This window comes from Pneumocystis jirovecii (assembly GCF_001477535.1).
Source record: "Pneumocystis jirovecii RU7 chromosome Unknown supercont1.12, whole genome shotgun sequence".
Classification (NCBI taxonomy): Eukaryota; Fungi; Ascomycota; class Pneumocystomycetes; order Pneumocystales; family Pneumocystaceae; genus Pneumocystis; species Pneumocystis jirovecii.
The window spans coordinates 262,565-275,125 of NW_017264786.1; the positions used below are offsets into that span (position 1 = coordinate 262,565).

Genomic DNA, 12,561 nt, shown 5'->3' on the forward strand with positions numbered 1-12,561 from the left:
GGAGTATAATCGAACGATACAAATCTGCGATCGTTGACGTTATATTTTAATTTCATTTTATGTATGAAACATTTTTTATAGCAATAAAATATGCTGATATTGTGCTTAGTATTTTTGTAGTCTATGGATATTAGTGTTTTTTTTTGTTTTTTAAATGTTTAAGAAAGACCAACGCTGCAGAAATAAAATTAACTCTTTTGGGACAAATTGCAAAACTAAAACTATATCTGGATTAAACATTGTTTATGGAACCTGTTATTTTTTTTAGAAAAGGACGTGCAAAGAATGTAAGGCAACGTGAGGATGATTCTGAATCCGAGGAAGAAACTGTTATAAAATCCAAGAAGATTAATATTCGCTCAAAGCAATCAGTAACAGCTCAAACAAATGGTTTTTCTGCCTCTTCTTTGTCTGATATACAAGATACATCTTCTAATAGTGCAGTTGATTCTGCAAATATAGCTTCCAATCTTACTGCAAATTCAGATCGTGTTATTAGTCGTCCTGGACCTGTTCAAGCAAGACATGTAGTTCCAACAACGTTTATTGACTATGCACCGGACGTGTGCAAAGACTATAAGCAGACTGGGTTTTGTGGCTTTGGTGATTCATGTAAATTTCTTCATGATAGGGAAGACTATAAAGCAGGGTGGCAACTTGATCGCGAATGGGAAGAGGTTCAGCACAAAAAACGTATAGCAGTGATTCAGGCAAAAGAATTAGACAGCCACTCTGAAGAATCTTCTAGTGATGAAGAGGATATTCCTTTTGCATGTTTTATTTGTAGAAAAGAATACGTTCAGCCTATTGTTACAAAATGTGGTCATTATTTTTGTGAACCTTGTGCAATTAAACGTTATAGAAAAAATCCTAATTGTATTATTTGCGGTTCTGGCACTTCTGGTATTTTCAATGCGGCTAAAAAACTTCAAGTATTTCCTATATTTTTCTCTTTTATATTTTAACTCCAAATACAGGCAAAACTTTCCAAGAAAAAGGCATTATCCCACCAGCACCCTTCTTCTCCGTCTGCTGATCTATAGTATTCTTACAAATCTTCTTTTCAACTTTTGTTCTTTATATCCTCACTTCTTTTTATACATATTATTTCTTTTATTGTTCTGATTCCTTCAAAAACACAAATAAGCACATAATTTTGCTATTCTTATGTCGTATACATTCATTATTCTTTTTTTATACTTTTCTTTTCTCTTCTTTTGTTTCCTCTTTACTTTTGAGATATCGCCGATTTTCAAGAAACCAAAATTTTTGGTTAATGAATAAACGACATAAATAGTCTTAAAATGTTGATATTTTACAGATATACAGAGATTAATTGAGCAGATCTTAAGAATAACTATTTATATTTATATATAGGAAAGTTGAAGACGTTTTTCCAGTGAAAATCTGGTATAAAATCAAGTATTTGTAAAGAGTGAAGAAGTCTTTTGGTATGCACATGTGTTATATATATACGATTGAAATGAATAAATTGCATTAGAAATGTCATTAGAAGTATTAAAAGATGTTAAAATTCCAAAATTACCGCGTAGAGTTAAGGTTTATGAGATGCGTGATGATAATTGGCATGATTGTGGAACAGGATATTGTACAGCAGTAATTGAGAATGAGGTCTTTGAAAGGATATTTTTAAAGTTCTGAAGGTTTATTTATATATAGATGGATGGCTATTTTGTGGTTAAATCAGAAACTAATATAGAACAAGTATTGTTGAGGAGCAAAATTGTATGTGAGGATTTATATCAAATACAGCAAAGTATGTTTGTTTTGTGCTATCTGTGTGCAGTATATGACTTATGGTAGAAACGTTAATTGTATGGCAAGAATTGGATGGAACTGATATTGCATTAAGTTTTCAAGAGGTAGACGGATGTGATGAGATGTGGTATTTCCCTGGTTTTGTCCGTTAAGAGTCTTTTTGTGCTCTTTTTAACGGCCTTTTTGGAAATATAGATTAATTGGTGTACTAGGAATTTTTTGAATGAAGTTAGGAAGACACTGTTAGCTACGTCTGGTATTTAGTATATTTTTTTTGCTATGTCTTAAATATTTTAGAAGTATTGAAACCACTGGACTTGGAGTCTCAAATAGATGATCATGTGGGTAAGGTATGTTTGTTTTTTTTATTTTTTTTCTTATTTCAAGATGAATTTTTTTCTGATGACGTAACCAAACAAAACCCATCGAGTCCTGTGATTTTGCCGGCACCTGAGCTTTCCAATCTTGTAGAGATTGATGCAATGATTTTGAAAGCAAATCAAACGGTTTTCGGGAAAGAAAGTTTAGCAAAATTTGTTTTAAATGAAGTATGCATTGTAATTACAAAAGGATATAGCATTTTTGATTGGTATAGAATTACATATCGCAACTTATTTCACTTTTAGATGTTTGTGAGGATTTAGAAATCTTGAATGATTTGCACTTGCTTTGTTCGATCATGAAAAATATAAGTTTGTATACTTTGATTCTTATAGAATCTCTGTAACAAGATTAGTTCTTACTAATGATGCTGCAATTATTGAATACATTTTAAGAGATGATATTATTTTGGGAGTGGTTGGAATTCTTGAATGTGAATATTTTTTATAATTATTTCCTTATTTATTTTTAATTTTTATAGATGATTCTGAATTTACTACATATAAAGCAAATTATCGTGAATATTTATCTGATACATCAAAATTTAAACAAGTAGTTGATATCAAAAATACAGAGATACGGAACAAAATTCATCAAACATTCCGTTTACAATATTTGAAGGATGTTGTTCTTGCTAGGGTTATAGATGATTTAACATTTTCTATTCTAAATACATTGATATTTTTTAATCAAGTGGATATTGTTCAGCATTTTCAACATAATGATGAATTCCTTAAAGAGCTTTTTGGACTCTTTAAGGATGATTCTGTTGAATTGAAACGTAAGTTTGATGCTGTTATTTTTATTAATCAAATCTGTAATGTTGGAAAAACGCTTCAAAGTGCATCACGCGTATCTTTGTATACAACGCTTGTAGCTAATAGTTTATTTGATGTTGTCCGTTTTGCGCTTTATTCTGAATCCTCAATATGTATAGCTGGTGCAGAAATATTAATGGCAATTATTGAATATGATCCTTCGCTTGTACGATCGTTTATTTTAGATCAAGTCAACATAAATGATAAGTCGCTTTTAGATGTTTTAATTGATTTACTCCATTATGAATCTGACCTTGGTATTAAAGTTCAGATATATGAAACAATTAGAGTTTTAATGGATCCTACTTCTATTTCTCTTGATTCAATTTCAAAATTTGATATATCTTTACAAAAATCTAGTGTATCTGATACGGATAAATTCTTGCAATTATTTTATGATAAGTCCGCTAAATTTTTGTTTGAGCCTATTTTGAAATTAGATTTACCAACAAAAGGTGTGTTTATGATATTATGAATAGTATGATTTTAAGCATATTTTTAGAAATTGACTCTATATCATCTACATTATTAATGTATTTATGTGAACTTTTGTGTTTTTTTGTTAAAGTACACTCATTTCGTAGTAAATTTTTTATTTTATCAACTAATATTTCATGCAAAATAGCTAGCTTATTTACATTTCCTGAAAAATATATACGTCTTGGTAGGATTAAATATTAGTTTATACATATATGCATGTGATTAATATTTTAAGCTTCTTTACGGTATTTTAGAACATGTATTGGTCTTAATGATGAATTTTACAGTCGACATTTTATCAAAAACAATCTATTTAGCCCTATTCTTTCGGCTTATATAGAGATAAATGATCGTGATAATCTTTTAAGTTCTGCCTGTCTTGAATTTTTTGATGTTATAAGAAAAGTATGAATTTATCATATTTAGTTTTTTTTGAAAAAAAATTAAATATGATATAGGAAAATATGAAAAGTATTGTTAATCATTTAATTGAAACTAATGGAGAGAGAATTAAGAATTTAAATAATATTCCTATTTTTGATCAACTTATTAAAAAATATGAACAATATCATGATAAATCTCATGAGATTGAAAATTCTAAAACGGAAGAGTAAGTTAAAAATATTGACAAATTATACTATACTAACAATTGTGAGTGCTAAACATACGTCTGTTGGTAGATGGTCGGATGCAAGACATGTTGATATTGAAGAGGAAAATTATTTTAATACGTCAGATGATGAAGATAAAGATGGTATAGAAAAATTAGATAATTTTGAAGAAAAGAAACTTGTAGATTATCCTGATGATGATGTTGAAGTATATAAGAAACCTGATTCAAGTAAGTCTATGATAATTTTATCATGTCATTAAGAATATAGATGACTATCATATCTATGATGATAATGCAGATTTTCCACTGTCTTCTGATAAAATTGCTGAAAAACGGCACCGAGATGAAGATGATGATTTGGGATTATTAACTTGTGCAAAACGAAATTTTGCTTTTGACGCAAAATCTACTTCACCTCAATCTAGTCCGAAAAAGATTGCTATTTCTATTGGGAATTTTAAAAAGGCTACGAGTTCTGAGTAGACTAGAATAATAATGAGATTTTTGTATATTAGGTATATTTATAGAGGGTTGGGTTTTGTATTTTATAAATAAATATTTGATGCAAGACATTTTACTATAATTTTGGATTTTATACGGTTAGTTACGTTTCTAGTATTTCGTATGTAGTGATTATAACTATTTTGAACTACTTCAATTACTGAGAAAATAAATCATACGCTTCATCATCTGATATAAATATTTCGTTTATGTCTTTTGTACTTATGTCTTTTTGCTTAACGCTCTGTTCTAAAGGTGATTTTTTTATATCGATAGTTTCAACGATTGGGTCTTTTGCTTTTTTCTTAGTAATGGTTTGCGTTGAATGGTGCTAGTAAAAGTGTTTAGTATTTTATTTTTATTTGTTTTCTCTACCTTTCGAGTTGTTGCTTTTATTTTTACTGGAATATCTGTGTTATTTTCTATATCAGTTGTACTAATAAATGTATTGGTTTTTCTAGATTTTGTAGTAGAAAATGTTGATCGTTTTGGTAATGATTGTCTCAGTTGCTGTTGTTTTAGTGATTTGCGTGAACATGGCAATTTTTGTGGCATTTTAATATTTTCTTTCGTTCCAGCAATATTATGATTACGTGTATATAGTGATGAAATATCTGTATAAGTGGTTCCTAATGCATCTTCAACAGAAACCAAATGGTGATCAAATTCTATTTGGTTGCCTGAAACAACAGATTGTTTAGGCATAAACAAATCATCAACCAGTGTATTTTCTTTATCATAAAGCATTGCTCTAAAATTAAATCGATGAAAATTAAGAAATCCATCTAAAAAATATTAATTTATGTTAAAATAAAAAAAAAAATTACCGTGCCAGCCTAGACAATATTAGTTTGTTTTTTACTTAAATATCTTCTTACGTTTCCTGACTTGATGCTTATTAGATGTCCATAAACATTTAAAACGGTCAACTGCTGCTGTATGTGTGTGTTGCATATCTAATGTATGAGTTACGTTGTTATGAGTGTTACTAAGGTGATTTGGTTACCGTAGAAACAAATAAATAGATAAATATTAAATACATGATTGATAACAATCAGTTAGTTAATTCGCTCCAAATATAAGGAAATATAACTCCACATGCTCGTAAGAAAACAATTGGTACGGTAAAAATATTGAGGAAGGATGAAGATAAAGCGAGATAAATAGAATAGAAAACAACTGCAAAAAAATGATAAAAAAGTAGTAATGGCCGTTGATAGATGCTTTATAGAGTCAAAATATATAACTTTTGTATTTGGGATGGTTTTCACCCTGATAATAAACCAATTGGACCATCAACAGCAGTGCCTCCAAGTTTAAAATATTCAAAACAGCCTTTTTGCAGAATACTTAAATAAGGGTCTAGCAAAGGCATTAGTTACATCAGATATAATCAAGATTTGATGATACCTGTTGGCGAGAAAAGAAAGTACAATGACTGTGCAAGAATATTGATCACAGAACTGAGCTTTTTGCGTTTCCAATGAAAAAGATACATTTGTTGCAAAACAAGATCAGTATCTTGAAAGGACGGGATAATTGCTGGAGATAAGAGATTCGAAAGCAAAAGTACATCGTTTAATGCAACTGTCATCCCGCCGCCAGTTAATGGATGCCGCATATTCATTGCATCACCAAGAACAATAAGTCCTGGCTTTTTATTGAGTGATGATGGTAGAAAACAGTTGGGCATTGAGCGGATTCTTTGGTTTTCAAGAGCTTCTGCAAATGAAAATTGGATGTTTTTCGGCAAAATCGGCATCACTATATCTTCCATGTATTTTTTAAGTTCACCTGTATTGTTAGATGGAAGCTTCCCAGGAACATCAATTAGAATTCGTGCATAATGTGTGGATAACTGGTAAATGAGGATGGGTGAGTGTTTGCTAAGAATAACATGACCATGAAGTGGCATTGGTAGAACTACATTCTTAAGTAGTAGTCCAACAAAATTCGATTTTACGATGACCGGTTTTGTGATAAATTGTTTCCGAAATGCTGAAAAGCACCCATCAGCAATAACAGTTAGCGGTGCAAAGTGCTAGTTGTGTGTAAGTATTGTTTACCATTGCATTGATTCAGCATTCATTCAAAATTTGTTCAGTGTTGTAAGCATTATTTAGATACAACAAATGCAGTTATCTCTTTACAGACATTAGAATGACGTTTGCAACGCCAATTCAGGTCTATAAATATTGTTGGCATTTTTAGATGTTTTCAAAACTATTTAAATGTTTTTATGTTCTATTTTGTGTTTTCTTTGTTTTTATTCTTTTTCACAGCTCTGACGCTGCTTTGTATTGAGATGCTTTTCATAACTTACTTGTTCAAGATGCCCTGTTGCTTTTAACCGTGCGGTTACCCCGAGGACACGTCCTGTTGCTTTGTTTTCAATTATCTCAACTGCCGTTGCCTCAAGTAGTTGCACACAGCGTTGTGCTTGTGCTTTTTGACGCAGTCGCTGCACAAACCGCCCATGATGGAATGAACGCCCACCAAGTGCCGCTCCGTGTGCTTCATACGGCACCTGCACTTGCTGTTCTGCCCATACCAGGTGATATCCGTTGACTCGTACTGCATCAATTTCTTCTAGTGCATCTGTTTGGATCAGAAAGCGTTTTTAGAGATATTTTCCTGCTGAAAAGGCTTTCGTGCTGTTTTATCCCTTAAATAGAGCATATGCACTGTATACGTGTAGTATATTCACAATATATTTGCACTATATGCATTTTATATGTACTACATATGCACATTATATATGTACATTCTATGTGTACATTCTATTTGTATATTATATCTGTATTATATATATTATATGACCATTATGTGACCATTGTATACGATGTATCTGCATTGTATCTGTTTGTGTTGTATACGCAGGCTATGTCTGCTATATATGCATTTTATGTTTATACACAATCTGTGCACTGTATTCATACTATATGCGTATTATATGCACTTTATATGCATTATATGCTTGTTATCTGTTTTATGTTGTCTATATGTGTACTTTATTATTTCCACACTATATGTGGACTATATGCGTTATATTTGTATTGTATGTACTATATCTGCACTGTGCAAGTTTTGTTTATATTATACGGGATATATGCGTGTTATATGAGTTGTATGCGTATTATATTTGTGCTATATGCATATCTGTGTGTTGTATGCACTCTGCCTTGCCCTGCAACATCACATACCTTCAAGTCCTAGTGCATACAGTGCTGCTACTCCGCCTGGCTGCAACAATTCTCCAACAATCCGATCTGGCTCAGATGTGTCGCGTTCTATCTAGTAAGCTAGGATTTTTGCTCTGCTAACCCACCAAGTAGCAGTGTTTGACGCTCCTGACGCCCAAAAATTGTAGCAAGTGGTGCTCCAAGGATTCCTAGCATTTATTGGTATCTTTTATATTCTTTTATACACTGATATAGGTTTACCTGCTCCTACAATAATACAGTCCCACTCACCACGCATCTCGTCAACCTTATGTGTCCGGTAGCAAGTATCGCTGTGGATTATAAGAGTACGGTAAATCAAGATTTATCTGTGTATATAACCATAGTTTGGCATTTAATAAATATATTAGACATAAATGTATATATGTCCATGTAAAATGTATATATAGTGTCTATAACTGTATATATAGATATATGTGTATGCAGAGAACACCCTCTGTATCATCTGTTCACTGTCTGCATGTGCACTCTATACATGTTGACTTGGATGTATACTGTGTAGATTATATATTATGTATACAGCATGGGCATAGTATGTGTATTGTATGCATACTGTATGTATACTGTATGTATACTGTATGTATGTTATATGAGTTATATGTATGTTGTGTTATGTATGTATACATGTTATACGCAGTATATATAGTGTATGAGTAGTATATATATCTGTCAGTGCGATTATCTTATATACAGGAACTGTATGCATGTATGCTATATGCAAAGTAGATGTACTGTCTATATAGTATATATGTACTATGTGTCTTATATGTATATAACAGTGTTATAGCATTGTGGTGCATATAGTAGGGTTGATGTATACAGTGTGTATATAATGTATGCAACATCATAATAGGTATATAAGATACACAATAAGTATATAGAATGCATGTAATATACATATTCTATGTATGTAGTGCAAAGTCTACATGATGGAAGGACATCTGTTCTACAGTCGGCCTGGGCTACTGTCGCTACTGTCGGGACCATCGGAACAAGACGAATACAGAGAATATGATTCTTAGTGTATGACTAGCGTTAAAATGTATTGCATTTTATGAATATTTTATACATATGTTTATGTTTACAACATATTTATAATATATTTCAATAAATATATGTATAGAATATTAATATTTTGCTTAGTAAGGCTGTAAAAAAAGAAATAAATATATAGAGAAATGGACGAAACAATACAAGAAAATGTTATGAATTTGTGTTAAAGAACGGTTTACAACTTGATTGAGAGACTGCCTACTAAATCACCATTCCGCCTAAAAAATTAGACATATATTGACAAAGAAGCACTGAACATACTATTACTTGCGATTCTTGGCCAGAGATCTGCACATTCTTTGCCAACTGGGCCTGTAATAGTACTCCCCTTCATCTCTCCCTTGGGATTAACAATAACACCGGCATTGTCTTCAAAATAAAGATGAGTGCCATCACGCCTTCTCCATGGCTTCCTCTGGCGAACAATAACCGCTGGCATTACTTTCTTACGCAGTTCAGGCTTGCCTTTTTTTACTGTAACAAGCACCTATTGCTGTTAAAGCTATTCTTATATAGCATATCATTACCATGTCTCCAACACTGGATGCCGGGAGACGATTCAGGCGTGCACCTGTCCCCTTAACAGAGATAATATAAAGACTCTGAATCAGTCGTTAGTCAAGACCTGCAAATAAATACTGCTGAGTATAAAACCACCAAGTGGTTTTTCAGCTAAAATTCCTGTACTTGCCTTTGCCCCTGAATTGTCTGCACAATTTATGATTGCACCAACTAAAAACATGTTAGTTTTCTGCAGAAGGCTTTTTTTTATAGGCGGAAAAGTGGAAAATATAATCATATTGAAAATCAATTAAAAAAGAAGAAAAAAACCCCCAAAAAAAGGGAAAAAAAAAACCAAAAAAAAGAAAATATAAACAAATTAGGCAGCAATCCGTACCTGGAAGACCAAGTGTTATTCTCAGCTTATTTCCTGCTGATCCGCGTGCTCTTTTTGACGACATTTTCTGATTTTTAAATTTTCTAGTGGTTGCTTCCTACGCTATCTCCTAATATCATATAGGGTTTAGCCCTAACAATATTTTCTTCGGATATATTTAAGAGTCTATAAGTGTGTTAACTGTTTAGGGTTAAACCCTGTAGCAATTGGTAAATATAGGGTTAAGTTTAAAATCTAAGCTTTATAAAATAAGCTTTATAAATAAGCTTTATAAAAATGCAAGCGGATATAGTGAGTTTTGGAGGTTTTCTTTGTATTTTTAGAAATATAAAGCACTTAAATGAGGGAAATGGCTTTTTATGTTAAAAATAATGGAATTTTCTGGAAAAATGACTCAATATCAATGCATAAATATACATATAAAACGCATACAATAGGACTTTTAGCAAATATGCAATATATGAATGAATATACAGGGTATTGATACATGCAGAATACATTAAAAGGTGTAGATAAAGGGCATTGAAAGTATCTAATAATTATGCAATGTATAAATAAAAAATATGAAAGGAGCGGGGCTGGTATAAGGTCGATAGCATGATATTGATATAGACGCATAAACGGTAGCATAATGTGTCTATATAAAGCACGTATATGTAGTACATGGTGCATATATACGTAAAAATTTAGTTTTAGGTTTGCTTTGATATAAGCGGATTTTATATAGCTGAAGGTTATTTTTATATTGATAAGATATTGGAGCATATATTAGACAAGGGAATTATTAAAGGGAAATATGATTAAAGTGTTTTTTTTTATTTTTGCTATAGAAGCTCTGGGTTTTCATTTTACTTTTGACAAAAAGTTGACAGAGTTGAAACATAATAGTGTGTATTTACGCCGAAAATATAGACACTTTTTGGAGAATAGTGTTTTACATTCTTTTAAAGAGAAAAAATATTCTACATTTATGAATAGACTGGTTTTGGGCTTTTCACATAGTAAAAACAAGGATATTAATGGTAATTCGAGGAAAATGGGTTCGTTTTTGAGTATGCAGAGCATAATGGGTCCGTATGATGCAAATACGGCGCATTTTCCAGTGTCTATCTATGCACGTCGTGATGAAAAAAAGAAAAAGGAGTCTATGATACCTTTATCAGGTCAATGGGATGATAAGAATATTGGTCCACCAATACACAGACTAGGTTTTTATAAGGGAGATGCTGGTGGATTCTTTGAAAAAGACAAGGCATCTAGGGAAAATTTATCTCATCTAAAGCGTTTATCTGAGTTCTTTATAAAGATCTTGCCTTCATGGTTAACGAATACTATAAAACATGATGTTGGATATCGTGCTTCAGTAGAAAAAGTAAAAAACAAGTATCACGATGTGGATGGGTATAAAGTGTATACATATAAGTATACAAATCGTATTAACATCCGTTCGTTTATTTTGGGGCATCGTCCAAAGACATGTTATAGTGTTTTTGAAGGGTCTGGGGTTAATGGTAAGGTAAAATAGAATCATATATAATCCTGTTATTTATGTATGTGGAGACCGGATTAAGAAATGTTTAGAAAGGGGTTCAAAAAAGACAAGGTGTAAGACTTCTTTCGATGCAACTTGTATTTGTGATTCTGCTCAGTATTTTAATTTAATTAAGGAGTGTCTTAGGGGTTTTTCTCAGAAGGATATTTTATCATTGTATGATTATTATTATTCTATTTGCAAGAATCCTGTCCCGCCTCATAGCAATTGTCTTAATACGTATAAATCAACTCAGGAAATTGTTTATTGTCCGAAACCTTATCTAAATTTTGGACTTGGATGTATGTTTTTTTATTTTAGATTTTCTTTAATAAGTATAGATCAGCTTGAGGAATGCATAGAACTTGCAGTACATGATTCCTTATGTAAAGAGTTTTATGATGCTTCATGTTTATGTGATTCTATTTCTTTTAAGAAATCTATTGTTGAGTGTATTACTGGTTCTATGTTAGTAGTGAACAAGATTCATTCTTTTCATCAAACAATATGTGGAAACCCTTTACATCTTTCTGGATGTACCAAACTTTCTATAAGTGAATTAAGCCGTCCAAGATCATGTATATCTATGTTTGTTGGGATTGTTCCTGATGGTATTTTGCTGTAAATAAGGTTTAGTTACTAATAAACTTAGGTGGTGTTCGAAGGTGTTTAGAAAATTTGGCTATAAATTCAAGATGTGGCAATAATGTTAATGCACCATGTATTTGTGATTCTTTTTCATTTATCTCATCTTTTGATACATGTTTCCAATTTTCCTCTCATGTTAATAGTGAAGATATAAGGTCTTCTTTAAATTTTTATTGTGCTAAATCTTATTTGTTGGGTAAATGTTTTGATGAAAATAAGAAGCCAACTAAAACAAAGATTTGTCCTGGTTTTTATAAGAAATTTGGATATAATGGTATATTTTTTCTCGCTTTTTTTTTTATAATTGATATTTATAGAGGATGTTCAACAGTGTATTTTTTCATTGGCAAAAAAGTCTATTTGTGATAATCCTCTGGACATTATTTGTCTTTGTGATTCTAGAATTTTTATTAATGGATTGCAAGGATGCTTTTATGAAGATGCTGAGAGAAGGTCTGTTATAGTAAGAATTTTCTATGAGACTCTTTGTTATAATCCTCATGAATTTTACGAATGTGATAGTCTTTAAAATATAATTTATATTAAAAGATATTCAGTTGACTGGTTATCAAGCAATTTCTGGCATAATATTTTTAAATAAATCTTTTAGCACATAA

The 12,561-nt window shown here is 31.4% G+C and overlaps 6 protein-coding genes across 6 annotated transcripts; 3 read left to right on the forward strand and 3 right to left on the reverse strand.

The window, feature by feature from the left end:
• Positions 1 to 245: 245 nt before the first annotated feature.
• Positions 246 to 1,043, forward strand: T551_02727 (U2-type spliceosomal complex subunit CWC24; the record flags this gene model as incomplete). The annotated part of the gene is made up of 2 exons (XM_018374990.1): positions 246 to 932; positions 978 to 1,043. The coding sequence occupies 2 exons, from the start codon at positions 246 to 248 to the stop codon at positions 1,041 to 1,043; spliced, it is 753 nt and encodes a 250-aa protein (XP_018228870.1).
• Positions 1,044 to 1,503: 460 nt separating this feature from the next.
• Positions 1,504 to 4,554, forward strand: T551_02728 (uncharacterized protein; the record flags this gene model as incomplete). The annotated part of the gene is made up of 14 exons (XM_018374991.1): positions 1,504 to 1,632; positions 1,681 to 1,777; positions 1,825 to 1,922; positions 1,975 to 2,035; positions 2,077 to 2,124; positions 2,167 to 2,327; positions 2,375 to 2,471; positions 2,516 to 2,593; positions 2,642 to 3,433; positions 3,481 to 3,642; positions 3,694 to 3,863; positions 3,917 to 4,068; positions 4,115 to 4,299; positions 4,340 to 4,554. The coding sequence occupies 14 exons, from the start codon at positions 1,504 to 1,506 to the stop codon at positions 4,552 to 4,554; spliced, it is 2,445 nt and encodes an 814-aa protein (XP_018228871.1).
• Positions 4,555 to 4,729: 175 nt separating this feature from the next.
• T551_02729 (uncharacterized protein) lies at positions 4,730 to 5,526 on the reverse strand (the record flags this gene model as incomplete). The annotated part of the gene is made up of 4 exons (XM_018374992.1): positions 4,730 to 4,903; positions 4,948 to 5,357; positions 5,400 to 5,408; positions 5,451 to 5,526. The coding sequence occupies 4 exons, from the start codon at positions 5,524 to 5,526 to the stop codon at positions 4,730 to 4,732; spliced, it is 669 nt and encodes a 222-aa protein (XP_018228872.1).
• Positions 5,527 to 5,626: 100 nt separating this feature from the next.
• T551_02730 (squalene monooxygenase) lies at positions 5,627 to 8,052 on the reverse strand (the record flags this gene model as incomplete). Its single annotated transcript, XM_018374993.1, has 7 exons — positions 5,627 to 5,795; positions 5,844 to 5,934; positions 5,983 to 6,613; positions 6,896 to 7,170; positions 7,776 to 7,862; positions 7,901 to 7,963; positions 8,016 to 8,052. 7 exons carry the CDS (start codon positions 8,050 to 8,052, stop codon positions 5,627 to 5,629), a joined length of 1,353 nt encoding a protein of 450 aa, XP_018228873.1.
• A 990-nt stretch (positions 8,053 to 9,042) lies between these two features.
• On the reverse strand, positions 9,043 to 9,829 carry T551_02731 (60S ribosomal protein L23; the record flags this gene model as incomplete). Its single annotated transcript, XM_018374994.1, has 5 exons — positions 9,043 to 9,085; positions 9,125 to 9,354; positions 9,395 to 9,469; positions 9,559 to 9,599; positions 9,766 to 9,829. 5 exons carry the CDS (start codon positions 9,827 to 9,829, stop codon positions 9,043 to 9,045), a joined length of 453 nt encoding a protein of 150 aa, XP_018228874.1.
• Positions 9,830 to 10,561: 732 nt separating this feature from the next.
• T551_02732 (uncharacterized protein) lies at positions 10,562 to 12,473 on the forward strand (the record flags this gene model as incomplete). The annotated part of the gene is made up of 5 exons (XM_018374995.1): positions 10,562 to 11,276; positions 11,326 to 11,598; positions 11,638 to 11,907; positions 11,949 to 12,218; positions 12,262 to 12,473. 5 exons carry the CDS (start codon positions 10,562 to 10,564, stop codon positions 12,471 to 12,473), a joined length of 1,740 nt encoding a protein of 579 aa, XP_018228875.1.
• Between the last annotated feature and the right edge of the window lie 88 nt (positions 12,474 to 12,561).